Source organism: Rhinichthys klamathensis, unplaced genomic scaffold (assembly GCF_029890125.1).
Source record: "Rhinichthys klamathensis goyatoka isolate OS25496 unplaced genomic scaffold, OSU_Roscu_1.1 h1tg000001l_1, whole genome shotgun sequence".
NCBI classification, from domain to species: Eukaryota; Metazoa; Chordata; class Actinopteri; order Cypriniformes; family Leuciscidae; genus Rhinichthys; species Rhinichthys klamathensis.
The window spans coordinates 648,305-675,272 of NW_026606555.1; the positions used below are offsets into that span (position 1 = coordinate 648,305).

Consider the following 26,968-nt stretch of genomic DNA (forward strand, 5'->3'; position numbering starts at 1 on the left):
AAATTAGTTGGTTTTTAATCAAAGTATCACAATTAAGTGAACACAGGATTAAACAGAAAATACATTTGGTATACTTTAGTTTGAGCGCATGTCAGTTTTGCCATTCGAATTTCCTTTATTTAATCAAATTTAATCACAATGTTAGTTAGTTATTTTCTTCGGTCATTTTGAACAATTAAATCTTAGGTCATTTGTAATTCAAAAATCCTGTACATAATACAATGGAAAAAAAAACATAAAACAATGAAACAAATAGAGAAAGAAAAGAAAATTTAAATACATTAGAAAGATAAATACAAAATGAGTACCTAGGAATTGAAATGCTAAATAATACCTGACCGAAGGGGTTTAGGCTGAAGTCAAGACTTATTTTGCCTAACCCCTTTGTCCAAAGATGACACAATTTTACGGTTTCTCTTATAGGCCAATTATATGTTTGTAAACATTCGGGATGCGCGCGCAACATGGTTGCAGAAGAGAGAGCGCGGGAGAGGAGTTAGCTAGCAAAATAATACGTTACGTTATACACATAGTAGTTAGATATCAACATTACATTTTATATTGATTAGATGGTACATATTTAAAATGTTCTCCGCGTACTACAACAGCTTGTCGCCCAGCGATAAGAACTGTTATTCAGCTAAGCTTACCTTAATGAGTGGGATACGTCTTACAGATCCGTTTGCCATAGAGCCTTGTCAATGGTCAAACGACGAAACGAAATGGCCAAGCATTCAGTGGCCAGAAATATATAATTACCTGATCGACACTCCAAGTGTTTATACCCAGGAGAAGTTGAAAGCGTACAAATCTCTTGATGCCTATAATTTTGTTCTGTGTGGTCATGTCCAAGACATACAACTTCATGATTACAAAGTTCAAAACTTCGTTGTGCTTAAGACGGAGGTTCTGCCTAGTCAAAGACAGGGTAAGAAGACGGAGTTGTACAAGGCCTGGGTTATCGTCAACAAGACCAACAACTGTATTCTGACTGCAAACTGCACCTGTATGGCTGGGTATGTAACATAAGACATTTATGAAATATTACATTTTATTATTATTTATCCAACCCAGTATTTGTCAGTAAGATAATCTAACTCAATTTCACTGCTTATTTGCTGAAATCTTACAGCTGCTATTGACATGTATAGCCTAATGCACCACTTACACCAATGTGTTTCATTCATTAGATAGCTAGGAATAAATCATTTTGTGCAGGTTAGGGTCATGCTGCAGCCATGCAGCTGCCCTTATGTTTAAAGTTGAGCTGTGGGTCAGGATGGGAAAGACGGAGAAGTGTTGTACTTCAGGGACAAATATGTGGCTCCACTCATCCAAGAGAGAGGTGAAGCCAGCCAGACTGAGTAAGATCAGCTTCAGAAAGCCTAAGAGGACAGACACCCAACTGCAGCCAGCCAGAGCAAAGCGTAGAAAGAACAATGTGAAAGGTAGACACAATCTGAATTTAGACAAGATCAGGCCATGTACATATAACAAGTTAACAGCAGGTATAAATGATCTATTTATAATCTTATATTTATAACTTTTTTTAAGCCATTACTATCACGTCATTCATATAAAAATGTTATAACCAGCACCAAGGTACCATTTATAACATATGTAACCAGCTGTAGTTGCAATTTGTATTAAAATAAGTTATCTAACTTATATTTTATTGTGTATTTAGAGCTGACAGATGAAGACATAGCATAATATATTTATAACCTTATATTTATAACTTTTTATTAAGCCATTACTATCACGTCATTCATATAAAAATGTTATAACCAGCACCATAACATATGTAACCAGCTGTAGTTGCAATTTGTATTAAAATAAATGTGTATTTAGAGCTGACAGATGAAGACATAGCAGATCTGAAAGTCTTGGCACCTAACGCAGCTGTGCTTACTAGCATGGACTTCAGTGACACTGATTCTGCATCCGAATCCGACACAGAGACCGGAGACCTGCCAGAGCCACTGGTAGCTCTGTATGATGTCACTCTGAGAGGCCTCTGCCCAAATAAAATACAAGAGAGAAGTGAAGATACCTTTGCAAAACTGGGGCGAGAATTAACTAACGAGCAGTGTGTGAACCTTGAGTTTACAACTAGAAACCAGTCCCAGTCTCAGGCCTGGCACACACACAGAACTGGCAGGATAACAAGCACAACCCTACATCGTGTCTGCACTGTAGAAACCGAAAAGGCAAAAACAAACCTTGTAAAACAGGTTATGCACTACAGCAATCAGGACTTGTCCCATGTCCCAGCAGTACTTTGGGGAAGAGATATGGAGGACACAGCCAGGAGACAATACACAGAAATAATGAAAACACAACATCACAACTTTGACGTGGAACTCTGTGGTCTTGTTGTGAGGTCTGACAAACCACATCTTGGGGCATCGCCGGATGGAATGGCACACTGTACCTGCTGTGGGAAAGCAGCTGTAGAGATTAAGTGTCCATACAAATACCGTGATGGTCTGATGGGAAGCAGTGAGGACACACAGTTCTGCTTAGACAAAGCACTACACCTAAAGAGGAATCATAAATACTATCATCAAGTTCAACTTCACATGTTTGTATGCAACATCCAGTACTGTGACTTCGTAGTGTGGACAAAGCAAGATGTCACTATCAATCGCATCAACAGAGATGAAGAAATGCTGCAAGCAGTCCTGCCGAAAGCTGAAGTGTTCTTCAAACAGTGTGTTTTGCCCGAGCTGTTAACGCGCCGCATGGATCCACTGATGCAAGCACCTACAGTCTGCCCACACTGTGAAAGACCAGACTTTGGGATGATGATTGACTGTGCAAAGTGCAAGAACCATTTCCACTACACATGCGCCAGAGTAAGGAGAAAGGTTGTGGAGTGGTACTGTGAACAGTGCAAAAATTAATGAGTCAGAATGAAGTGTAAATAGAAACAAATTATTTAATACACACTAGTATTTTACATCGAAGCACAATCAAATAAAAAAAATGTACAGCAATAATTATTACCAATATAATCAATTATAAATACATTAATATAATAATAATAAATATACTATAAAAATGTATACAGAAAATCTGATTATCTGTATTAATTGTTCTTCTATTTTATTTATGTTTTGGGTCTGCCCTTTTTTTTACTTGGCAAGGCTGCTATCACTATATCAGTTTGGTTTTGATAATACTGTTTTCTCTGACATTTTCATTTGGACTATGTTAATATGTTTGTTTTGTTTTTTCAAATTAATTACATTTTTGTTGTTATTGTTAAAATTATTATATATATATATATTATATGTACATATGTATATTATTACTCATAGTCTATTAATGTAATTTACTTAATTGTTCAGTGATCCTTCTCTGTTTTGTTGCGGTCACCACCACCTAAAAAATAATAATTAAAAAAAAAAAGTTAACCACTCCAAGTTATCTTCTTGGGACTATGCATTTACAGAGGTTTGTTAATGCTCCACACACAATCACCATGTCATCTAAGAGGTCAACCTGTGTGAGTGGAATAACAGTTGTCAGAATTTTGAAGTTTTTCCATCTACCAATTACTCTTTCAATGTGTATTCTCACATTAGACAAACGCCTTGATGTGTCAACTTCTTGAGCAGAGAGCTGCTTCCTACCTTTGGTAAAGTGAGGGATCTTAAGGGTGGCACCGCGTGTGGCAAGCTCATCTCTGATGGTAAAACCACGATCTGCTAGAATCTCATCATTATGCTCTAGAAGGTCATAAAATCCAGACTCTGCTGTAATTTGTTTATCGGAAACACGCCCGCCCCAACCTGCCGACAGAAAAGTAATGGCTCCTGCAGGTGACATGCCAACTAAATATTTTACAGTGTTGTGGCTTTTATAAGTTGAGTACGTCTGGGCTCTGGAGGTTAAATTTGTGGGTCTGTTTATAAAAATTTCTGTGCAGTCAATAATGCACCTGCAACGCTTATATTTAGGTTTAAAACATTTTGGCATATTCTTTAATATTGCATACTTGCTTGGCCACTTAATGAGAGGTTTTAAAGTCGCAGACATGACAGGGAGCCAACTTCTCAAAATTTTCGAGACGTCACATTCTGTGACATTAAATCTAAAAGCAATATCCTTGTTGCTGAGTCCTAATCTTAGTTTCATTAGGGTAACTAATAGATGGTCCTCTAGGTTCATAGAGCTACGCACAACCTCTACACTGCCTTTAAGTTTCTGAATCAACCACTCAAAAATGACACTGGTCAGACCTGTGAAAAACAGAACATGCACCGCTTTGCTCTTGATAGAGCTAAAGGAAAACTGTGTTTTTCTGAGTGTTTCCTTTAGTTCCTCCTTCTCTGATTTCAGTTTGTTGATCTCTGAACGCAGGTTGACACACTCTGCAGAAAGTTGGCTGTACTTGAGTTTCAGCTCATCATGGAGAACCTTCGGGACTGTGGCTTCTGAAATACAGAGTAGATTGTTGTTGACTTCTAAAAGATGCACTGTTACTTGTTTTAGCTTAGATTTTCTCTATTATTTAATGTATATTTTCAGACAGCATGTGCTAAACAGAATCATTTTCAACTTTATTCACAACATAGTTATGCTGTATTGAAAAATGTATAAACAGGGTGACCTGATTCATCATAATAGTGACTGCCCTACATTAGTTAAAATGTTAGAAGTTCTTACCGATGAAAGGACCAGCACCAGGCTCCATTCTGCAGTCATCTGAGGACAGGCAAGCGGCTGAGGATTCTGATGCAACCTCATCTGTAACTTCTGTGGACAGGTGGATGTGATCTGTTGGTCTGTGTGTGGTTTCCTCTCTTGTTCTTTTCCTCTTAAATCTGATACTCAGAGAAGAGAGCAAGCAGTCAGGCCAAAATAGTTTAGTTGCTTGGTAGATCACAGAGGCTATCAGTTCCCCAAATGAAGTCAAGTGTAAATCACATAGAATCCCTCAAAGGACTTAACAAGAAAATGCAGACATAACAGAAACGATCTGGTCCAATAAATCCTCTTGGCAAAAATAATGTGACATTAAATTACTGGCCATAAATTCCCTGCTCTTCAATGCATGCAGAGAATGGATGGTGAGTAATGATGTGATCCCAGTGAGCAACTAAATGAGGTGAAAGTGACAATATTTACCTCTCAAGTTTTGCATCGCCTTTGTTTGCTTCACACTGGGTTGAGTAGGAAAAAACAGACGGGACAAAGTCAGGACTACTGTAGTCCACGGACACCTCTCCTGTACAAAAAAGTTAGGTCTGTTAGTGTTACAGTTAAATTTAGTCTGAGTTCGCTATAACCGCGTTATTAGCCAAATACTAAGTACATTTGCTAGATACTAGACCAGCTAGCTAACTGTCAGGTTAACTAACGTTACCTAGCAAGACAACGTAACGCAACTGAACAAAGGTAACGTTAAATTAGCTAGTAATTTAAGCTAGCTAGTCTCAAACTCATACATTGTTCGTTATTCTATTGTTAGATAAGTGTACTTAATACATCAGAGTTTTTGTTGTAAACTAAATCGAGTGATGATGTGGGTGATTTAGCGCAGCTTACCTGATATGAAGTGAGAACTGCAGAGTCGGGCGTTTTTAATTAGGTTGTCGTTCCAGTCGATTCTTCTGAGGGCTTGTAACCAAAGACGTCTGCGGTTGGCGTTAAAAGGAGTGTGAGTTGATGGTATTCGGTAAAACCTCAGACCTTTGTTTACAGATTTTCGATTCTGGCAACCCACTGCACAACACGACATTTTCCCGGGTTTGTTTCAGCGGCCAGCTTCTGCATCCGACATGCGCAGTTGCACCTGGGTGACGTCAGTGTGACGTAGTGTGATAATTCCCCTATACCAAAAATGATAACATGTACGCACAGAACTTAAACTTCAACAATCAAAATTATATTATGCATCCACTTTCGCTTACTTTTCTAATGTTCTTCATTCAAGTGTTCTATACTTTTCCATAATGTTTAACTTATATCTTTTCTTAAATGCATTAATAGTTTTAGAGCTCTTAAGTGAAATAAGAAGACTGTTCCATAAATTAACTCCTTTAACTGATAAACACCTTCTCTTAGTATTACTCTTCGCCATGGGTTTTTGTAACAAATCAATTCCTCTGAGGCTATATCTAGATTCTCTGATTCGAAACATCTCTTGTAAACAGTGAGGAAGCATGAAATTGTGAGATCACAACTGCTGTGTAAACATCAACAAGATCATGACATTTTAATATATTTAATCTAATAAAAAGTGGGTTTGTTGGGGCAAAATATTCAGCATAGCTAATCACTCTAATTGCTTTCTTCTGTAATAAAGAAATAGGCTGTATATTAGTTTTATAGGTATTCCCCCATATTTCCACACAATAGCTAAGGTATGGAAAGATGAGGGAATTATACAATATATACAATGCGTTTTGATTCACAAAAGTTTTTATTTTACACAGTATGGCAATAAGTTTTGAAATTTTAGTCTTTAGTATATTTATATGCACCTTCCAATTTAACTTATCATCAATATTAATTCCCAAAAACTTTATTACATACACCCTTTTAATTTCTACCTCGCCAATTTTGAGTCGACATAGTTTGTTTACTACCTTGTTTCCAAATACAATACATTTAGTTTTTTGCAGATTTATGGAAAGTTTATTTACTTCAAACCATTGTTTGAGTCTCTTAAGTGCGGTTTCTACTGAATTCAAAAGCAGCTCAAGATCTTTTCCCGAAACGTACAAACTAGTATCATCAGCAAATAGGATGCATAGCAATTAATTAAGGACTTCACAAATGTCATTAATGTACATAATAAATAGTTTAGGTCCCAGAACGGAGCCCTGAGGAACACCGTGGGTTATTTTTGCCTCCATTGAACGGATACCATTAATATGTACATACTGATTTCGGTCACTTAGATAGCTTTTTAGCCAATATGTGCTACGCCCCTGACACCATACCTTTCTAATTTATTTAAAAGCAATGAATGGTCTATAGTGTCAAAGGCCTTGCTAAGATCAATAAAGACACCAACAGCATACTCACTGTTCTCAATAGATGTTGATATCTGTTCTACTAGTTCAGTAACTGCCATTGTTCACTTTCAAAACGATCCACAAAGGTGCTTCCTAACAGGAATGACCCGGCTTCTCAAACAAGGCCTTGCTTGTGTGTGCATCATTGTGTAGTAGACCTATATTGTTTCTGAAATCTGCACCATTAGCAATGCTAGAACAGAAGTATTGTTAGCAGGTGTGCTAATGTGAGGTATTCTAGCTCGTCCTTACTGAACGAGGGGTATTGTGTGTGTGTGTGTGTGTGTGTGTGTGTGTGTGTGTGTAGTTAGCGTAGACCAGGCCTGTCACTGGGCTTTATCCTCAACAGATTTACGGGAGTGTTGCTAATCTCATTAAGAGCAGCCATGACATATGCGCACATTCAGAGTTGTGCTACTGCTAGCGTCCATCAAAGAGTCGCCGGCCATTCATGTTGTTGGACTACTGTTGCCGGTGCTGTGGGACCACTCTGATCAGACGCCATGGCCAGCTGCCAATCAACAGCAAGATGCAGGACACCTGGGTAAAGTTTGATCCACTGCAGCAGATAATTCAGGCTCATGAACAATGGAACATGTTTGATTAGACACTGCAAAAACAATAACACTGATAAAACTAGGACTAACTTTCCCAGCAGGCAAACAGCTGTGTTGTGTGTTTATTTGTCAGGCCGTTCTTCAAAACCTGCTGATGTGTATGGTGTGCTTCTACTCGCTGTACTATATTGTGGTCAGTCTCTGCATCGGCATTCTCAGGTGAGATTCTCCACACCGAGCGGCACCACTTCCCCTCTGTGTGTGTGTGTGTCTCTCTCTCTTTCTCTCTCTCTCTGTGTCTGCTTTATATGTGGTGATGCGACTTCCTGTATAGAGAAAAAAACAGTCTACGTCAGTGGATTTCAGCACTTTGTGATTGTTTCATGTAAATCACTGCTGGTGCTCTTTATGCATTCACTAAATTGTCAGTTTTCCTATTTTCACCCCATGAATATCGTGTTATTAATTAGCTAGCATATTGTTGGGCCGATTGCTATGCGGTTCATGTTATATTTAAAACATTTAAAGGTTTGGACGGTTTTTGTCAGTTTGTGTCGGGTTACTATGATGTAACATCTGCACTCTTAGAATGGAAGGTTCCGTGGGGTTCTATATAGAACTCTAGGGTTATTGACAAAAAGGTTCTATATAAGGAGAAATGTCATTGCATAAAACTTTCGTGTTTAATGGGTTATTTCAATTTTTTCTAGTGATAAAGTTTGTTTACAAGCTGTTTAATGAATAAAATTGAATTAGAATGAATTTAATTCATTAAAGCTAAATCCATAAAATGATCACATGATGGGAACTATGGGATCAAAATCCCGCCAAATGTATTGCAGCCACGGATCTAAAAATAATAAGCGTGATTCAAAAATGTAAAAACACAAACTGAAAAAAAAAATAATGCAAAATTACCAGAAAAGCAAACAACGTGATCACGGATCAAAATATAATAAGCGTGAATCAAAAAACAACAAGCATGAATAAAAACTTTAAACACATTAAAAAATATTTTGCACGAAACTTAAAGTTATGTTCATGTTTTTCGCTCTTCTTTCCGTGTTCTGCGCTTGCTCTTCCAAATGTTGCAGTTCGAGTTTCATGTAAATTAGGGCGGGCTTAAGCGTCACCATTGGTCCATAGTTCTAGATTGACAGCTCCTCCTCTAATCGGAGAGGGGAGTTGACCTCACTCCAATGCGACTGTCAAGAAGAGCGAAAAACATAAATTTAAGTTTCGTGCAAAATATTTTTCTGGTAATTTCGCATTATTTTTTTCAGTTTGTGCAATATATTTTTACATGTGTTTTTACATTTTTGAATCATGCTTATTATTTTTTGATCCGTGGCCGCAATACATTTGGCGGGATTTTGATCCCATAGGGAACCCCTGAAAGGTTTATGAAGTGCCTGACGGAACCAGAACCCTTTATGGTTCCATATAGAACATTTCCTTCTAAAAGTCCGGGGCCTCGTTTATGAAATGCGTGTGCGATCGGATTTGATTTCATCCAACATCAAAAGTGAGGAACTAATCAGGATTTATAACGGCAGAAACTGACGTGGAAATGCGTAGCAATCTTTTGTGCTCATATATAATAATAAAAATAATCCATAAAGTTTGTACCATATTTGTGGGTATTCTGTAGAATTATAAAGTGTGATGTCATTTGCTAAGCTTAAAAAACACTTTCTAAATGTAGATCCTTAATGCACTTTATTAACCTTCAATTGTATTATATTTAATGCATTATTTATTTTATTGCTTGTAATTGTATCGATTAACTTTATTATATTGTATTATCCCTTTACTGATTAATCTGTCCTGTTCAGCACTTTGGTCAACCATGGGTTGTTTTTAAATGTGCTCTACAAATAAATAATGAAATGATTTGGGCAAAATGTTTGTGCATATGGACATTTAAAAAAACATTTTGGAACATTTTGTGAATTGTGGTCTGTCCACATTTTGGATCGTTCCACACACGTCTTATAAAGGAGGTCCAACATTTTGTTATCCAACTATTAGCATTATAACATCACATTCTTGATCGGAACTAATGTCACAGAAATAAATCAAGCTGTGTGTGTGTGTTTATTTGTCGTTTGTTGTAATCAGGGTCGACGAGGTTGACAGCTTGTTGGCACCTTTCGACTACACCACTCAACCATCATGGCAAAATCCAAAATATTTAGGTAGGCTTGGTTCAGATATACAGTGGATACTTCATGTTGTGTAAGGTTTTAGTTGACTGGCTCGAGACTGACGCTTCAGTCACACAAACTCTGCATTATGATCTGCAGTTGACGGCTGTTTAACCCTCATCCTCTCAGTCTGTAACAAACCCTTCCCTCGCAGGTCAAATCACCTAACATTATACCTTTCTCTTTTTTTGCCCCAGAAAGCTTATATTATATACGTTTTAAAATATTTGTTCTATTTTTTTAATGCAATTTTTTTTATTTTACTATTGTTTATTTTATGTAGCTTTAAATTTCTAGATTTTATCAATAGATAATATACTTAAGCACATTCCTCACATTTTTTAAAACTTAAATTCAAAACATGCATAAATCAGCTCAGCTCAGATCAGCTCAAAATATTTCACATTGAGTCAATTGAGTAGGGCCCTATGATTTCCGCGATCACGGAATCGCGGACGGAATTACGGAATTGGACAAATAACGCGGAATCTAGTGTTAACGCGGAATTTCGTGGAATTTTACATATTTGGATTGAAATTCTGTTTTTGTTTGGGAGAAGAACGTATGTCTGGTGAAAATGCAGACCGGGGGAAGCAAATCTGGGCGACACAACCCCTCCCGTCATTTCAGCTCCAATGACGGCATCAAAACAATGAAAGCATGGCGAAGCGGCTCTCCATGGCTCTGCTTTCCTCGGCGAAAAAGTTAAGAAACTCGACGCTATAAGCCCTCAGTACCGAGCGGTTTCGTTCATTTTTTTACGTTATTTAAAACACGCGGCGTATTCTTTCCGTTGTATTTCCTTTCCCCGCTCTCCCTTCGTCTCTCTATCACTCACGCGTCTCTCTCACATACACACACACACCGCGTCTGTCTATGAGGCGCCGGAATGGACAAAAGCGAAGCGAACTCCGCGAGCGACACTGGGTGAGAGAGAGACAGAGTGTGACTTTTATTTAAACTTTAAACGAATATAATTTATTTTACTGAACAGTTTAAAGCTCATAACCATATTTTGTTGTTACTTGAAGAGTGCAGTGTCATTTGGCATCATGCAGTATTTGTCCTGAAAAGGCTACTGAGTAAATGTCTGTAATTTAAGGTCATTCCTATTTTATTTGTATACATTTTAATCATTAACTTTAAAAGCACACTCTTTTTATGACTAAAATAACAGTAAAGGGTAAAAAAAAAAGAATTCCCAAAAATTAAAACGGAAAAAACGGAATTTGGGAAAAAATAAAACGGAATTTGGGAAAAAATAAAACGGATTTCATAGGGCCCTAATTGAGGTGTCTTAGCCGACCTCTTGTGGAAAACAAAAATATATAACATGATATTTCATGACTCTTGCCACTAGATGGCCTTATAGCGCTATATGGAGCAAATGAGCTGTTCCGCTGGGTCCTAAAGCCAGTGCTTAAGTTTATTTGGTTTATCTCTTCGGTGTGCATTCAGATACACATGTAGACATTATTAAATCATTTTTGGTAAAGGTTTAGCATTTGTAGTTTTAATTTTGAGCATTTTCTTTAGGTTTTTCTATGTGTACTGAAGCGTTCCTTGCATTCCCTTCATTCCTAAGGTGGTCTAATTGACCCGCGAGGGAAGGTTTTGTTTCTTTTTTTATTACAACCACATAAACTCCTCAAATCCAGTTAAAAAAAATTTTTGTGTATATTTGTGGCTCAAGTGCGACAAATGGCCTTAGGTTTTGGACCCCACAGATGAACACTCAATTTTTTTAAAGGGGTGGTTGATTATGATTTCACTTTTTTAACTTTAGTTAGTGTGTAATGTTGCTGTTTGAGCATAAACAACATCTGCAAAGTTACAACGCTCAAAGTTCAAAGCAAAGAGAGACTTTTTTTAGAGAAATCGCATTTTAAGGACTACAACAAACGGCTGGTAGGGACTACAACGAGTTACTTCACAGGTTAGTGACATCACTAACCCTAAAATTTACATAAAGCCCGCCCCCGGGAACGTGATTTACAGTATAGATTATCATGACAGAATATGCTAATCAATGACTAGAAGATGGTTAACTCCACATCAGCTACACAAATTCATTAACTAACCATTCAGAGACGTCCTGTTGCTTCTACATGTCGTCACTTCTTCTTGAGTCTCTCGTCTCTCCATCATTGTCCGACTCCGCTTTGAACATAAAAGGCTAAAAGTTTTTGAAATGTTCAGTGCGTGTCTGTGTGAGGTAATCGGAGCTGCTAACACACACGTACGCACACACGCACACGTATTCAGTGCGTGTCTGTGTGAGGTGTGAGGTAATCGGAGCTGCTAACACACACGTACACGTACACACAGTACACGTACACACACACACACACACCGGGAGCATCAGCTCCTTTGCATTTAAAGGGACACACACATAAACTGCGCGTTTTTGCTCACCCTCAAAAAAGGACAATATTAACATGCTATAAAAAATATCTGTGGGGTATTTTGAGCTAAACCTTCACATACACACTCTGGGGTCATCAGAGACTTATTTTACATCTTTTGAAAAGGGCATTATAGGACCCCTTTAAATGTTTTTAAAATGTTTGTTCCAGAGGGAAGGCAGATGCTGAGAGTAAACATATAATGCTGATGTATATTTACAATGCATGACACAACACAATTCAGTGATAGTAACAATTAACAATAGCTGAAATTAACACTTATTTTACACATAAATTGGCTCTTGGTAAGTTTTGAAACTGAAGAAGTGCTGATGTGCTGATCTCAAATGGCTTAAGGATCTATCAGTGCACTGATTAGAGAAGTTCTGTTGTTTTGTGCATAATAAAACATGCGTTTGCATCGGCAGTTGTCTTTCAGACATGTATGTGTGTTTGTTGTGCAGTGAGTGTGATCTCCACAGAGGTGACATACGTTCTGGGCGGTCTGATATTCGCGTGGATCGTGGAGGAATGTGTGTGGGACTACGCCATCACTGTCACACTGCTGCACGTTGGACTGACCATAGCCGGTGAGAGCATCTAAGCACACATTGAAGACTGGAGATTAAGCATATTTGGTCAAATCAATTTGACAAGTAAACCGGAAAGCATGATATTATGGGTTCAAAACAAGCCAAGCAGTAAAATGCTGTCAACAACCACAGAAAATAATTTAATTTAGTCTCTCAGTGTAACGGGAATCCACTGATGGCGATTCGAGGATGTGAACACATGTGCAGTTTTATTCTAAAATAATAAACATGGTACAAAACAAACAACAAAAACTGAACTTGATATTAACATAACTTGATTATTACCTAGTGGTCGACAAATATTGCAGATGCCGATTTCTTGTGTGGCTGATGGTCGATATACACTCACCGGCCACTTTATTAGGTACACCTGTCCAACTGCTCGTTAACACTTAATTTCTAAGCAGCCAATCACATGGCGGCAACTCAGTGCATTTAGGCATGTAGACATGGTCAAGACAATCTCCTGCAGTTCAAACCGAGCATCAGTATGGGGAAGAAAGTTGATTTGAGTGACTTTGAACGTGGCATGATTGTTGGTGCCAGAAGGGCTGGTCTGAGTATTTCAGAAACTGCTAATCTACTGGGATTTTCACGCACAACCATCTCTAGGGTTTACAGAGAATGGTCCGAAAAAGAAAAAAATCCAGTGAGCGGCAGTTCTGTGGGCGGAAATGCCTTGTTGATGCCAGAGGTCAGAGGAGAATGGCCAGACTGGTTCGAGCTGATAGAAGGGCAACAGTGACTGAAATAACCACTCGTTACAACCGAGGTATGCAGCAAAGCATTTGTGAAGCCACAACACGCACAACCTTGAGGCGGATGGGCTACAACAGCAGAAGACCCCACCAGGTACCACTCATCTCCACTACAAATAGGAAAAAGAGGCTACAATTTGCAAGAGCTCACCAAAATTGAACAGTTGAAGACTGGAAAAATGTTGCCTGGTCTGATGAGTCTCGATTTCTGTTGAGACATTCAGATGTTAGAGTCAGAATTTGGCGTAAACAGAATGAGAACATGGAACCATCATGCCTTGTTACCACTGTGCAGGCTGGTGGTGGTGGTGTAATGGTGTGGGGGATGTTTTCCTGGCACACTTTAGGCCCCTTAGTGCCAATTGGGCATCGTTTAAATGCCACGGCCTACCTGAGCATTGTTTCTGACCATGTCCATCCCTTTATGGCCACCATGTACCCATCCTCTGATGGCTACTTCCACCATGTCACAAAGCTCTAATCATTTCAAATTGGTTTCTTGAACATGACAATGAGTTCACTGTACTAAAATGGCCTCCACAGTCACCAGATCTCAACCCAATAGAGCATCTTTGGGATGTGGTGGAACGGGAGATTCGCATCATGGATGTGCAGCCGACAAATCTGCGGCAACTGTGTGATGCCATCATGTCAATATGGACCAAACTCCCTGAGGAATGCTTCCAGCACCTTGTTGAATCTATGCCACGAAGAATTGAGGCAGTTCTGAAGGCAAAAGGGGGTCCAACCCGTTACTAGCATGGGGTACCTAATAAAGTGGCCGGTGAGTGTATATATAATGTATAATTATATTTATATTTATTTTACTTAATAATTAATAAGTTAGAAATGAATAGTTTGGCAATTCATTAAAAAATAATTATAGAACGTTCACAGATAGAAATGACGAAGAATCAGAGTGGCGAACACATTCACAAAATAAACAGTCCAAACACAATCAGTGCAGCTCTCACTCCCTGCCCCAGGTCTGCGGGGCGCTTATATCCCGTCTCTCCGCCAATCACTGGAATTAAAAACAGGTGTTAGTTATCATCATCAGTGACTTCGCATTACCAATCCCCCCAATTTCTAGAGAGGAGGTTGGCTACAGCCTTCCGCGCCCCCGGCCTGTGGACCACCATACCGACGGGTGATCCGCGCATTGGTATCCTTCATGCGGTGGAGCCACTGAAGGGGCGCAGGGTCTGAACAGAGAGTGAATCTCCGTCCCAGGAGGTAATAACGGAGGGTGACGGCTCACCGAATGGCCAAACACTCTTTTTCAATGGTGCTGTTGTAACGCAGTTTAGATGTTATGGGAAGAAGGAGGCAGGAAACGGCGAACGTTCACACACATTTTAATACCAAAAATAAAACAAATACAAAATGAAAGCCCCTCACGGACGACTGCTGTCACATATAACATATAGCTCCTCCATGATAGATATGAGACCGGTGCGTCGCGCAGGAGGTGCTCACCAGTAATCACGCCACCGGCCTTGTGCCGCTCTCTCACGGCCCTCGGCATCGTCCTGCTCGCCACATTCCCCCATCGCCCCTTGCAGGCCGGGGGGTACACCCACGAGACTGCGCTCCCCCCTTGGTCTTGGTCCGACCAAGACCAAAAGTCTTGGTCCGGTTCCCACAACACGCTGCCATCTGGTCCTCCACCAGCTGGGCGATCTTCTCCGCGGTGCCTGGCGGTGGCGCTGGATAGCCCTCGGTGGACGGCTCCACCGCCTCCACCGCCTGGTGGACGGCGACGGCTCCTCCGGGTTCGGGCAGACGGCAGGAGTCCCCCGTTACCTGCTCCTCCCCTTCATGGCGGATGGCAGCAGGTTCCAGCTCCAGGCAAATGGCGGCGACTCCTCCGCTCCCTCACGGACGGCAGTCGCCCCTCCAGCACCCAGGCGGCCGGCAGCGAGCTCGATCGGAAACTCGAGCGTCCATCTCATGGTGATGCACTCTGCTCACCATGCTCGATGGCATGGCGGATTCCTTCCAGCGGCGAGGGCTCTCTGACAGCGCGTTATTCCTTCTTCCTGGGTATCGGCACCAGTGTAACGCAGTTTTGATGTTATGGGAAGAAGGAGGCGGGAACCGGTGAATGTTCACACACATTTATAATCCACTACAAAAAATGAAACATGAAAATACAAAATGAAAGTAAAAGACAGCAACCCCTCATGGACGACTGCTGTCACATATAACAAAGCAAACACAACACAAGTCCAGGCCTGGCTTCTCTCGATCTCCACTGTCGTCGCTCCTCCTTTTATGCTTCCGCTCCTCCATGAGAGATACGAGTGCTGCTCTCTCACGGCCCTCGGCCTCGTCCTGCTCGCCACAGCTGTATCTAGTCTTTCTGTTTGAGAGCTTTCGACTCAGATACAGCACCGGCCGCTCCTATCCTCCGATCACTTGGGACAGGACTGACCACTGTCCGACGCGTCCGTCTGCAACTAAAAAGGGAGATCAAAGTTAGGAGAGTGTAAGAGCGGGCCACTGCATTGGGGAGCCTTTACCCTAGTTAGGGCCTGTTGGCACAGCTCTGTCCACTGGAGCGAATCTGGTGCTTCCTTTTTAGTGAGATCTGTCAGTGGGCTGGTGAGCTCAGAATGATTAGGAATAAACCTCCTATTATATCCCACCAGCCCCAGGAACTGTCTCACCTCCTTCCTGATCTTGGGACTTGGGCAGGCTGCAATCGCAGCAGTCTTATCAATTTGGGGACGTATCTGTCCATGTCCCAAGTGAAAGCCCAGATACCATACCTCCACACGCCCAGTTGTACACTTCCACGGGTTCAAGATTAAAAACTAGAAAACAGATTAAACAGATTAAAAAATAAAAAAGGTAACTTTTTATCTCACAATTGCGAGTGACAAAGTCAGAATTGCGAGATATAAAGTCAGAATTGATTGATATAAAGTCGCAATTGCGAGTTATAAAGTCAGAATTCCGAGTTATAAAGTCAGAATTGTGTGATATAAAGTCGCAATTGCGAGTGACAAAGTCAGAATTGCGAGATATAAAGTCAGAATTGTGAGATATAAAGTCGCAATTGCGAGTTATAAAGTCAGAAATGCATGATATAAAGTCGCAATTGCGAGTTATAAAGTCAGAATTGCGAGTTATAAAGTCAGAATTGCATGATATAAAGTCAGAATTGCGAGATATAAAGTCAGAATTGCGAGATATAAAGTCAGAATTGTGTGATATAAAGTTGCAATTGCGTGTTATAAAGTCAGAATTGCATGATACAAAGTCGCAATTGCGAGTTATAAAGTCAGAATTGCGAGTTATAAAGTCAGAATTGCATGATATAAAGTCGCAATTGCGAGTTATAAAGTCAGAATTGCGAGTTATAAAGTCAGAATTGCATGATATAAAGTCGCAATTGCGAGTTATAAAGTCAGAATTGCGAGTTATAAAGTCAGAATTGCATGATATAAAGTCGCAATTGCGAGTTATAAAGTCAGAATTGTGAGATATAAAGTCAGAATTGCATGATATAAAGTCGCAATTGCGAGTGACAAAGTCAGAATTGCGAGATACTGTATAAAGTCAGAATTGTGAGATATAAAGTCGCAATTGCGAGTTATAAAGTCAGAATTCCGAGTTATAAAGTCAGAATTGCATGATATAAAGTCGCAATTGCGAGTTATAAAGTCAGAATTGCGAGTTATAAAGTCAGAATTGCATGATATAAAGTCAGAATTGCGAGATATAAAGTCAGAATTGTGTGATATAAAGTTGCAATTGCGTGTTTTAAAGTCAGAATTGCATGATATAAAGTCGCAATTGCGAGATATAAAGTCAGAATTGCATGATATAAAGTCGCAATTGCGAGTTATAAAGTCAGAATTGCATGATATAAAGTCAGAATTGCGAGATATAAAGTCAGAATTGCGAGATATAAAGTCAGAATTGTGTGATATAAAGTTGCAATTGCGTGTTATAAAGTCAGAATTGCATGATATAAAGTCAGAATTGCATGATATAAAGTCGCAATTGCGAGTTATAAAGTCAGAATTGCGAGTTATAAAGTCAGAATTGCATGATATAAAGTCAGAATTGCGAGATATAAAGTCAGAATTGTGTGATATAAAGTTGCAATTGCGTGTTATAAAGTCAGAATTGCATGATATAAAGTCGCAATTGCGAGATATAAAGTCAGAATTGCATGATATAAAGTCGCAATTGCGAGTTATAAAGTCAGAATTGCATGATATAAAGTCAGAATTGCGAGATATAAAGTCAGAATTGCGAGATATAAAGTCAGAATTGTGTGATATAAAGTTGCAATTGCGTGTTATAAAGTCAGAATTGCATGATATAAAGTCGCAATTGCGAGATATAAAGTCAGAATTGCATGATATAAAGTCGCAATTGCGAGTTATAAAGTCAGAATTGCGAGTTATAAAGTCAGAATTGCATGATATAAAGTCGCAATTGCGAGTTATAAAGTCAGAATTGCGAGTTATAAAGTCAGAATTGCATGATATAAAGTCGCAATTGCGAGTTATAAAGTCAGAATTGTGAGATATAAAGTCAGAATTGCATGATATAAAGTCGCAATTGCGAGTGACAAAGTCAGAATTGCGAGATATAAAGTCAGAATTGTGAGATATAAAGTCAGAATTGTGAGATATAAGCTTGCAATTCTGAGGAAAAAAAGTCAGAATTGTGAGATAAAAAGTCGCTATTACCTTTTTAATTTTTATTAAAAACTTTTGGATTGAACTTTATAACTCACAATTGCCATTTTATATCTCAGAGTTCAGAGAAAAGTGTCAGAATTGCGAGATATAAACTCTCAATTGTGAGAAAAATATCACACAATTCTGACTTTATAACCGACAATTGCGACTTTAATAAAAAATCGCAATTATCTTTTAAAATGTTTTATTCCGTGACAGAAACAAGCCTCCATAGACGACCATAGAGAAGTTTGAATGGGGAAAACCCAGTGGAGGCTTGTGGATCCTCCTGCACCATGAACAACAGGGGCTTGATCCATTTATCCCAATCTTTGCCATCTTCTTTTATGAACTTCCCAACCATGGATTGTAATGTGCGATTAAATTGTTCCACCAAGCCGTCTGTTGGAGGTTGATAGGCGCTGGTGGGAATCGATTTAATGCCCAAAAGGTTATATAATTCGCTTAATGTACGTGACAAACGCCATACCCTGATCAGAAAGAGCCCTCTAAGCCGATGCTCACGGCGGCCTGGGCAACCAACGGGATGGGGTCCCACACCCGACGGATGGAGACCATCCGCCTCTGAAGGCCTAAGCCTGCCCTCCATGCTGTGACCTTTTTGCGAGTCCCGAATGAGGAGTTAAACTCACCCTCAGATGAGTCGCCTAACTCATCCGCAAACTCAACCGGAAGGAACGAACACGCTGAGGAATGGGAGGCCCGTGGGGATTCACCCGGTGGAAACACTTCTATTGAAACCCTCAGATCGCACTCAGTGCTTGCCACGCTAGCATTGTGCACATCAGCTGCAGGCGCAGAGCAACCAGCGAGTACGAGAGCCGCAGCATCCCCATGGCCATACTCATGCAATGAAGGCATGTGCCATTCACGAGTGCTCAGTGTGATCACGGCCCAATCAGTTGAGGCAGAGATCGTGGCCATCCAAGGGGGAAAGATGTCGACCCCACCCAGAAATACACGGGTGGAAAGGCATCATTAAAGTCCTACTGAAGTGCCTTGGAACGCGCAGCTTTGTTTGATGAGTTGACGTGATTTCCACTGAAACAGGAAGCGAAGGCGGGACATGTTGAATGGCTCCTCCCCCTTTTCAAACAGCCAATAGCGTTCAGTTTCCCTCACAGACTGCAGTCGTACTTGACAGCACTATGGAAGCGAATCCGAGCGCTGATGATACGCTGGATTCAATAGTAGAGGTATAAATAAATTCTAGTCATTTCATTCTTAACCAACAATTCAACTCCAACCCATATTTCTCTGTGACGTGTCAACGGTCTCTTTTGGTGTGTTCAAGTCATCTCGTATAGATCGTATTTACGAGTTAAACGCACATCATATTTACGAGTGGGGAGCTCGGGATTTTCTTTAAGCCCCGATCTTTACGAGTTGGGGGCGTGTCACTGAGAAACATGGCGGACTACCACAATGCTTAAAGGTATTTAGCAGTGATATTAGTGATAAAATAACAATGTAATATGTAACGATAAAGTTTGCAGCTTGACTTCATGAATTAACTAAGAACATAATAAAAGCAAAGCACACCTTCTGCACATCTTTGTTCTTCATTTTCTAGAACTAGAGTTTAAGAACCTTGCTGTATTGTGTAATTAATTAAGAGAAAGTGTACCGCCATCTTACTCCGATTAAAGTGACTTGAACGCACCTGCAGTCGTAAGCACGACTTCCCAACTCGTAAATACGAACTTCCCAGGAGGACTTGAACACACCATTTGGCCAGGTGGTGTTTATAGCAGAGGGGGCGGAGCTTTCGATTCTAGAGAGCATTTGATTGGACAGAAGATGTGATGAGAAGCTGAAGTCCGCGATGACGTCATAAAATCCCTGATCCATTTTAGCGGGAGTGAGAGACTGTAAGTTTAGTCTCCTAAATGCGAATTTTGTCATTGTTTTGGAGCACACCAGCTTATTCATCGCTGAAATACCGCGTAAGAACACAACAAAAAAAGACAAGCTAAAAGAATACCATGAATGTTAAAGGAATAAAGTGCATAAGATATACAAATAAAATACAAGTAATTAAGTTGGGTGTGCTGCTATGGCAGAGTTAATAAATGAAAGTTTATTTTTTTATTAACTAGCATCAGCTATATAACATCTAATGTAAATTAGAAAATCATATCATGATAATATAGCCTACAACAATGCCAAGGTCTCTGGAAAGAGATTTTGTTAAATGATATTTACGTTTCACGTGGTCGGGTGAGCAGTCCCATGGCGGTGACGTCTTCCACTGGTTGAGAGTTATTTGAGCTGTAAAGTGTCTAAATCGACTGTTTAGGTTGAACTGCCGTTCTATGTGGATGAACCTCTGCTAATGCATTATCCATGTAATTCACATGAATGGATTTGTCTCCATGTAAACACGGTCGCGACCGGTCACCGTGATTTTGCCATTTAAGACATAAACTGTAAACTTGTCCCTCAAATCTGATTGGTCGATTGGAAAGTTGTTGATCGAGGAACATGTGGTACTTGGTGAAATCACGTTCACCGGTCGCGACCAGTGTTGGGGAAAGATACTTTCAAAATGAATGCATTACAATATTGTGTTACTCCCTGGAAAAAAGTAACTACTTAGTTACTTATTTGGAAAGTATTTTTTTGGAAAGTACATTTGCACAACATTTTTCACCTTGGCTGGGCTTGCTTGTTTTTGTTTTTTAATAAGAAAAATAAAACAAACGTTCTATTTTTGGCAAATGTAAAGGCTCTTTCACACCAAAAGTGAGATGAATAAGCCTCAGGCTGAAAGAAATGCAAATTCAAGCTTATACAGTAGAAGGCGCTGCTCAAACAAACCTCACAGCTGCGCTGCTGTTCTGGACCGAAGAAGAAGAAAGTTTAACAAAAAGAATAAAAAGAAACACAAATGTGATGTTTATCTAAAGTGATTTTTGCTTATTAGTATGGTTAAATTGGATCATCGAAGCCCAGCAACAAAGACATTTTGCTGGTATTTTGTAGTGAATTTATAAGTAATGTGTTTACTAGTAACTTTAGTTCTTGAAAAAAGTAATCTTATTATGTAACTTTCGCTACTTGTAATGTGTTACACCCACTGGTCACGATTGTAATTAAACACAAGCTGATACGTTTGCTGCAAACACTAAATTCAGCAGATTTGGGGTTCAGGTGCATCGAACTGCAAGAAATAATTCAAGTAAACAAAGAGAAATAAAAAGCTATAGCAACTGTCAACATTTTCTCATTTAGTGTCTTTGACCTTAAAATGTTGATAAAAATAGATTTGTGTGTGAACAGCCCTAATATGAGCTAAATACTGATGTATCTGAGTCAGTGCTGCATTCAGCAGAGTACATGATGAGTTTGAGAGCCTGAATAACATCTATTAGTGGAAAAACATCTTCACCCACACAACACACGGTCAGCCTCAGACGACTGTAAAACAGCTTTCGGCTCTGTTCACTGTAGCCTATATACCTGCTGTACTGTGGCGCTTGAATGAATTAGATTAGTGAATACACAGAATTATGTCTTTTTCTTTTAATCTGTGAACTGGAGTTGCCGTTCAGGAAAATGACATAATGCTTAGTGAAAAGGTATGTTTACCAAGGCAGATAGAATGAAGTGTGACCTTGGCCTGTAGCTGTTTAATTTCTGTAATACATATTTCTATAATCAAGCTTGAAGTAGCAGCTTCATTTTGTGGGTCTGCAGTCTACACACCTCACTAAAGCACACTTACTGAGACACTGAAGAACAGAGACACTGTATTCACATGTGCATAAACATGTGCATAAACTGATTGAATCGATCACTGTGGTGTGAAGGTGGTCAGTGACCAGGCAAAAAATATAAGAGCTTCTACAGACATTTTTCTACTCAATGCTTTATTTGTATGGCATAATAATGTAGGCAGATCTCTTTGAATTATCTTTATTTGAGAGCTTTTTCTGCAAACATTGATCTACAGTAGTTGCCAAAGATGATGTCCGGAGGGAATATTTGCTTTTAATCACCCTACAAGTTTGATACAACCATCAAAATATGAGGAAAATAATTGATCTTTTTTAAAATATTACAACATTATTTTTGCAAGCTACAGGATTTATTTTTCTATGCAAAGAAAAACAAAAAGCTGACGTATATCAGTAGTAGTCATTAAAACTTAATCAGTTATTAATATTTGGTTGGCTCTCTGTTTTGCATGCTCAGTCTGGCCAAAAATGATGTTCTGCACAATTTGACATGTTTCATTGCGTTATTATCACAAATAAAACAACCAACTCCAAGCACATCTACGCAATATGATTGCAAAATGATGTAAATTTTTCTAGGCTTTTCTCCGCTACTGTCAATCATTCCAGAATTTTTGCACATTTGATGTAAAAATGTCAACCAATCCCACTGAAAACAAAGTGATTTCAGAGAAAAAAAGATCAAAACTAACGGCATAAGTGTCCACACCCCTTTATAATCGCATAGTGTGTTCAGAATTAATATCATCAGCACAACTAAATCCACATCATGATATTCTGATATGATTTATCTTTGTTTCATTGTTTACATCATTAAAACCAGCCGTAGGTGTAGACTTTTTATATCCACTATAAATGTATGTTTGAAAGTACATGATGACTAATTGTCTACCTGTTTTGTCTGTCATTTTTGTTTCAGTTATGGCTGATTTTCCCTCAACAGAGCACTGGTGGATTGCTCTCGGTAACTTCTGTTCCCTTTCGTATTCACTTCGAGTTACGTGGAATGACGACGAAATGGGGTTTCGATTAGAGAGCCTATCAACTTCGAGTATTACAAAACGAGCCAATGGCAAAGAAATGCCATGGGTCTGCGGATTTTGCATAGCGTGACTCCGCCCCACCTCGTGGGTATATAAGGAAGTACGCTGGCAATATGCAGATATGTTACTTGCTGAGGAGCCAAGAAGTCCTCTTCACTCCTGCAGCCTATTCTCTGACTATCTTCGAGAATCTTCTAGACGAGCAGCTTCCCTGTTGGTGTGATGGCGAGTTCCAGCGAGTTTCACATTCCTGCCTGCTGAACTGAACAGCGTGTGTGTTTCTCCCTGGGCGCTTCAGCACTGCTGTGAGCTTTTCTTTCACAAAAAGAGTGTGCACGTGGCACGTCTTTTTAAAGACGATCTGCCCGTGTATTTCTGAGTGCGGTAGTCTTATAGAGTCAGCTGATGGGCACGAGCGCTGTTTTGACGTGTTTGGGCTTCGATCACGCTCAGACAGCGTTCGTGGATGCGTCACGTTCTCCCGCCGCAAGTATCAGGCTTGTGTGGAACACTCTGCCATGTCCCGAGCATGTTTGGGGAGGCGAACCCAAATCCTTTCTACCCGGATGTGCAGGAAGTGGTCATGAGATCGTGGGAGTCACTGCTGACTTGCCTTAGACAGTTCGAGGGCAAGAGTGCGGTTGGAATGCCCTTAGAACCAGTTTCCAGGGATGTTGTTGTCTCAACAGACCTGGCAACAGCTCCTGGACAGGACCCCAGCGCCTTTTGGCATGTCGATTGCCTCGAGTTGCTGGCAGTATGTCTCGCTGCGTTGCTCAAGAACCAGCAAGTACTAGTCCGATCAGACAATACCACGACAGTAGCGTACATCTACCGACAAGGTGGTCTACGCTCCCGCCGTATGTCGCAACTTGCGACATACGCAAGTTGCGACATACCTCCTCTTATGGAGTCAGAAGCATCTGAGGTCGCTTTGGGCCATTATATTCCGTGAACCCCGAGTTGTGCAGCCGACGAGCTTTCACGTCTCAGCCTCTTCCTGGAGAATGGCGACTCCATCCCCAGTCAGTTCAGCTGATTTGGGATCAGTTCGGGGACGCACAGGTAGACCTGTTTGCCTCCCACGACTCGTCCCATTGCGACCTGTTTTACTCCCTGACCAAGGGCACGCTCGGCACGGACTCATTGGCGCACAGCTAGCCCCGGGGCCTCCGCAAGTATGCATTTTCCCCAGTGAGCCTTGCACAGGGTCTGTGCAAGATCAGGGAGGACAAGGAGCAGGTCATATTGGTTACGCCTTATTGGCCCAGCCAGACCTGGTTCTCCGAACTTGTACTTCTCGCGACAGCACCTCCCTGGCCAATTCCTCTGAGGAAGGAACCTTTCTCAGAGACAGGGCACCCTATGGCACCCTCGTCCCGATCTTTGGAACCTCCACGTGTGGCTCCTGGACAGGACAAGGCAGGTTTGAGTACCCTACCACCAGCGGTGGTGGCTACCATCACTTCCACGAGACATGCCTACGCGTTGGAGTGGAACCTCTTCGTCAACTGGTGCTCTTTCTCACCAAGAAGACCCCAGAAAATGCCCGGTCAGTGTCGTGCTTTCCTTCCTGCAAGATGGGTTGGAGCGAAGGCTGTCTCCCTCCACCCTGAAAGTCTATGTTGCCGCTATCGCCGCACATCACGACGCATTTGAGGGTAAGTCCGTGGGAAAGCACGACCTGATCATCAGGTTCCTGAGAGGAGCGAGGAGACTGAAGTGTCCTCTCCCTCCTCTCGTTCCCTCTTGGGACCTCTCAGTGGTTCTAACTGCCCTGCAGAGTGCTCCCCTTGAGCCTCTGCAATCAGTGGAGTTTAAGTTCCTGTCAGTTATGACAGCTCTCCTGGTTGCATTGGCCTCCATTAAGAGTGTAGGGGACCTGCACGCATTTTCCGTTGACAAATTGTGCCTGGAATTTGGGCCGGTCTATTCTCACGTGATCCTGAGACCCGGGCCTGGATATGTGCCAAAGGTTCCCACCACTCCCTTTCGAGATCAGGTGGTGAACCTGCAAGCGCTGCCCCTGGAGGAGGGAGACCCAGCCTTGGCACTGCTCTGTCCAGTACGCACCCTCCGTGCTTACGTAGACAGAACGCAGTGTTTCAGGACCTCAGACCAGCTCTTTGTCTGTTATGGTGGGAAGCTGAAGGGAAAGGCTCTCTCAAAGCAAAGGTTGTCTCACTGGATAGTGGATGCCATTGCTTTGGCATACCAGCAGCAAGGTCGACCGTGCCCCCTTGGCAGGGGCGTGGTAGCGGGGGGAGAAAGGGTAGAGCGGGGAGAGAGGAGCCCTTAGAAGTCGCGGAGCTCAAGTCAAAAGTCCGTCCACCCGACCCCCCCGTTGGAGAATTCGCCGCGCTCAAGTCAAAAGTCCATCTCCGACACCCAACACATTCGCCAGATTCTACAATCTCCGAGTGGAGCCAGTGTCATCCCATATACTCGCTTCAACCAGCCGGTACTAGGACCCGCTCAGGTGTCTTCGCTTCCTCAGGTGAGCTTTCCCACAAGCCCTGAGTTCCTCCAGCACTGTTGACGTCAATGCCAGAGTCTATGCCTGCGGCAGCTTTCACGTTGGCTAGGAGCCTCCATGTGCTTGGTTCCCCACTGGCAATAATTGCATATTTCCACTGAGATATGCTTCCCAGTGTACCTTGGTATTCCTGTGTTAAGTAGGAGTCCTTCGTCCGTGCTAGTCTCACGACAGGGAGCTCAGACTTACGCAGGGCACTGGAAGACAGCCGAGTGGCGTGATTAGACTGGGAACCCCATGTCGTTGAAGTGACTCGAAAGGGAACGTCTTGGTTACGTATGTAACCCTCATTCCCTGAGTAGGGAACGGAGACGTTACATCTCCCTGCCACTTCGCTGTACCGCTGGAACAGCTTGAGTTCAGTCTCGGCTCCCCAGCAAGTAACATATCTGCATATTGCCAGCGTACTTCCTTATATACCCACGAGGTGGGGCGGAGTCACGCTATGCAAAATCCGCAGACCCATGGCATTTCTTTGCCATTGGCTCATTTTGTAATACTCGAAGTTGATAGGCTTTCTAAGCGAAACCCCATTTCGTCGTCATTCTACGTAACGTCTCCGTTCGAGGGTTACATACGTAACCAAGACGTTTTTTAAAGTGAAATCAGGCCACTCATCTTGTGCGTAATGTGATGATAAGTGTACGTCTGTCTTCTCTCCTTTAGGCTCTGGGTTACTGATGATGATTTTTGGAGGGCAACTCATGGCTTACCGACTCTTCAGAAATAATTTTGTACATCCTGCAGATCTTCAGAATTTCTGACACACTGAGGAAAATGTACAGGGATCGATACTCTCAGTTTTGTACCGTTTTAACTTTTTTTACATCATGGTGTAGTTTGAAATGGTTTTGTTATTCCTTCTCAATATTTTGCCATATGGATTTGTTTTGAAACTTCTTATGCTGATAAAATAATTCCAGTAAACCATGTTGTTTTGGTGGCCTTTCTAACATTTTGTGGTGAAATCTTTCCGTCACAAAATCCCAGAATAATCCAATGGGTTTAATTTTGACTCCAATGCTTGTAATATGATTGTGTCTGTGCTTACATGCACAATTATATTTATATAAGGACATTTTTGGGGGGTAAAAAATAGTGTTCGTAAAACTGACACTCGGGAAGTGACATCATGTGAGGCCTTTCTACATGGCGGGAAGACGAGAAGAAAAAAAATCTCATTCTGTTTTTTTTTTCACTTTTTTATTATTATTATTTTTTTATAGGTTCTATTATTACTTTATAGGTTCTTTTTAATTGTTAGTTCATATTAACTAATGTTGACAAATGGAAAAATTGTCAAATGTGACCCTGTGAAGGTATATAACTGAAATATTTATATATCATGGCAGTATTCAACCAGTTTGAACTTAT

At 41.0% G+C, this 26,968-nt stretch overlaps 3 protein-coding genes across 3 annotated transcripts; 2 read left to right on the plus strand and 1 right to left on the minus strand.

The window, feature by feature from the left end:
- The first annotated feature begins 1,148 nt into the window (after window positions 1-1,148).
- LOC130088130 (uncharacterized) lies at window positions 1,149-2,906 on the plus strand. The gene is made up of 2 exons (XM_056254803.1): window positions 1,149-1,448; window positions 1,852-2,906. The coding sequence occupies exons 1-2, from the start codon at window positions 1,253-1,255 to the stop codon at window positions 2,904-2,906; spliced, it is 1,251 nt and encodes a 416-aa protein (XP_056110778.1). The 5' UTR covers window positions 1,149-1,252.
- Window positions 2,907-3,301: 395 nt separating this feature from the next.
- On the minus strand, window positions 3,302-5,216 carry LOC130097474 (uncharacterized). Its single transcript, XM_056264696.1, has 3 exons — window positions 5,137-5,216; window positions 4,675-4,832; window positions 3,302-4,442 (listed from the first exon to the last, which is right to left on the minus strand). The coding sequence occupies exons 2-3, from the start codon at window positions 4,700-4,702 to the stop codon at window positions 3,430-3,432; spliced, it is 1,041 nt and encodes a 346-aa protein (XP_056120671.1). The 5' UTR covers window positions 4,703-4,832; window positions 5,137-5,216; the 3' UTR covers window positions 3,302-3,429.
- A 2,163-nt stretch (window positions 5,217-7,379) lies between these two features.
- tmem244 (transmembrane protein 244) lies at window positions 7,380-26,549 on the plus strand. Its single transcript, XM_056264884.1, has 6 exons — window positions 7,380-7,575; window positions 7,722-7,807; window positions 9,710-9,786; window positions 12,665-12,790; window positions 22,935-22,979; window positions 26,261-26,549. Exons 1-6 carry the CDS (start codon window positions 7,483-7,485, stop codon window positions 26,356-26,358), a joined length of 525 nt encoding a protein of 174 aa, XP_056120859.1. The 5' UTR covers window positions 7,380-7,482; the 3' UTR covers window positions 26,359-26,549.
- Window positions 26,550-26,968: the final 419 nt, after the last annotated feature.

What these genes read in the sequence shown, in the direction of transcription:
- LOC130097474 (XM_056264696.1), bottom strand. Translation starts at nt 4,702, where the DNA reads ATGGAGCCTGGTGCTGGTCCTTTCATCG. An exon ending in TGGTGCTGGTCCTTTCATCG is followed by an intron (nt 4,443 to 4,674) that starts GTAAGAACTTCT and finishes TCTGTATTTCAG; the next exon opens with AAGCCACAGTCCCGAAGGTT.
- LOC130088130 (XM_056254803.1), top strand. Translation starts at nt 1,253, where the DNA reads ATGTTTAAAGTTGAGCTGTGGGTCAGGATGGGAAAGACGGAGAAGTGT. An exon ending in TAGAAAGAACAATGTGAAAG is followed by an intron (nt 1,449 to 1,851) that starts GTAGACACAATC and finishes ATGTGTATTTAG; the next exon opens with AGCTGACAGATGAAGACATA.
- tmem244 (XM_056264884.1), top strand. Translation starts at nt 7,483, where the DNA reads ATGTTGTTGGACTACTGTTGCCGGTGCTGTGGGACCACTCTGATCAGA. An exon ending in GCAAGATGCAGGACACCTGG is followed by an intron (nt 7,576 to 7,721) that starts GTAAAGTTTGAT and finishes TTTATTTGTCAG; the next exon opens with GCCGTTCTTCAAAACCTGCT. An exon ending in CGTTGGACTGACCATAGCCG is followed by an intron (nt 12,791 to 22,934) that starts GTGAGAGCATCT and finishes TTTTTGTTTCAG; the next exon opens with TTATGGCTGATTTTCCCTCA.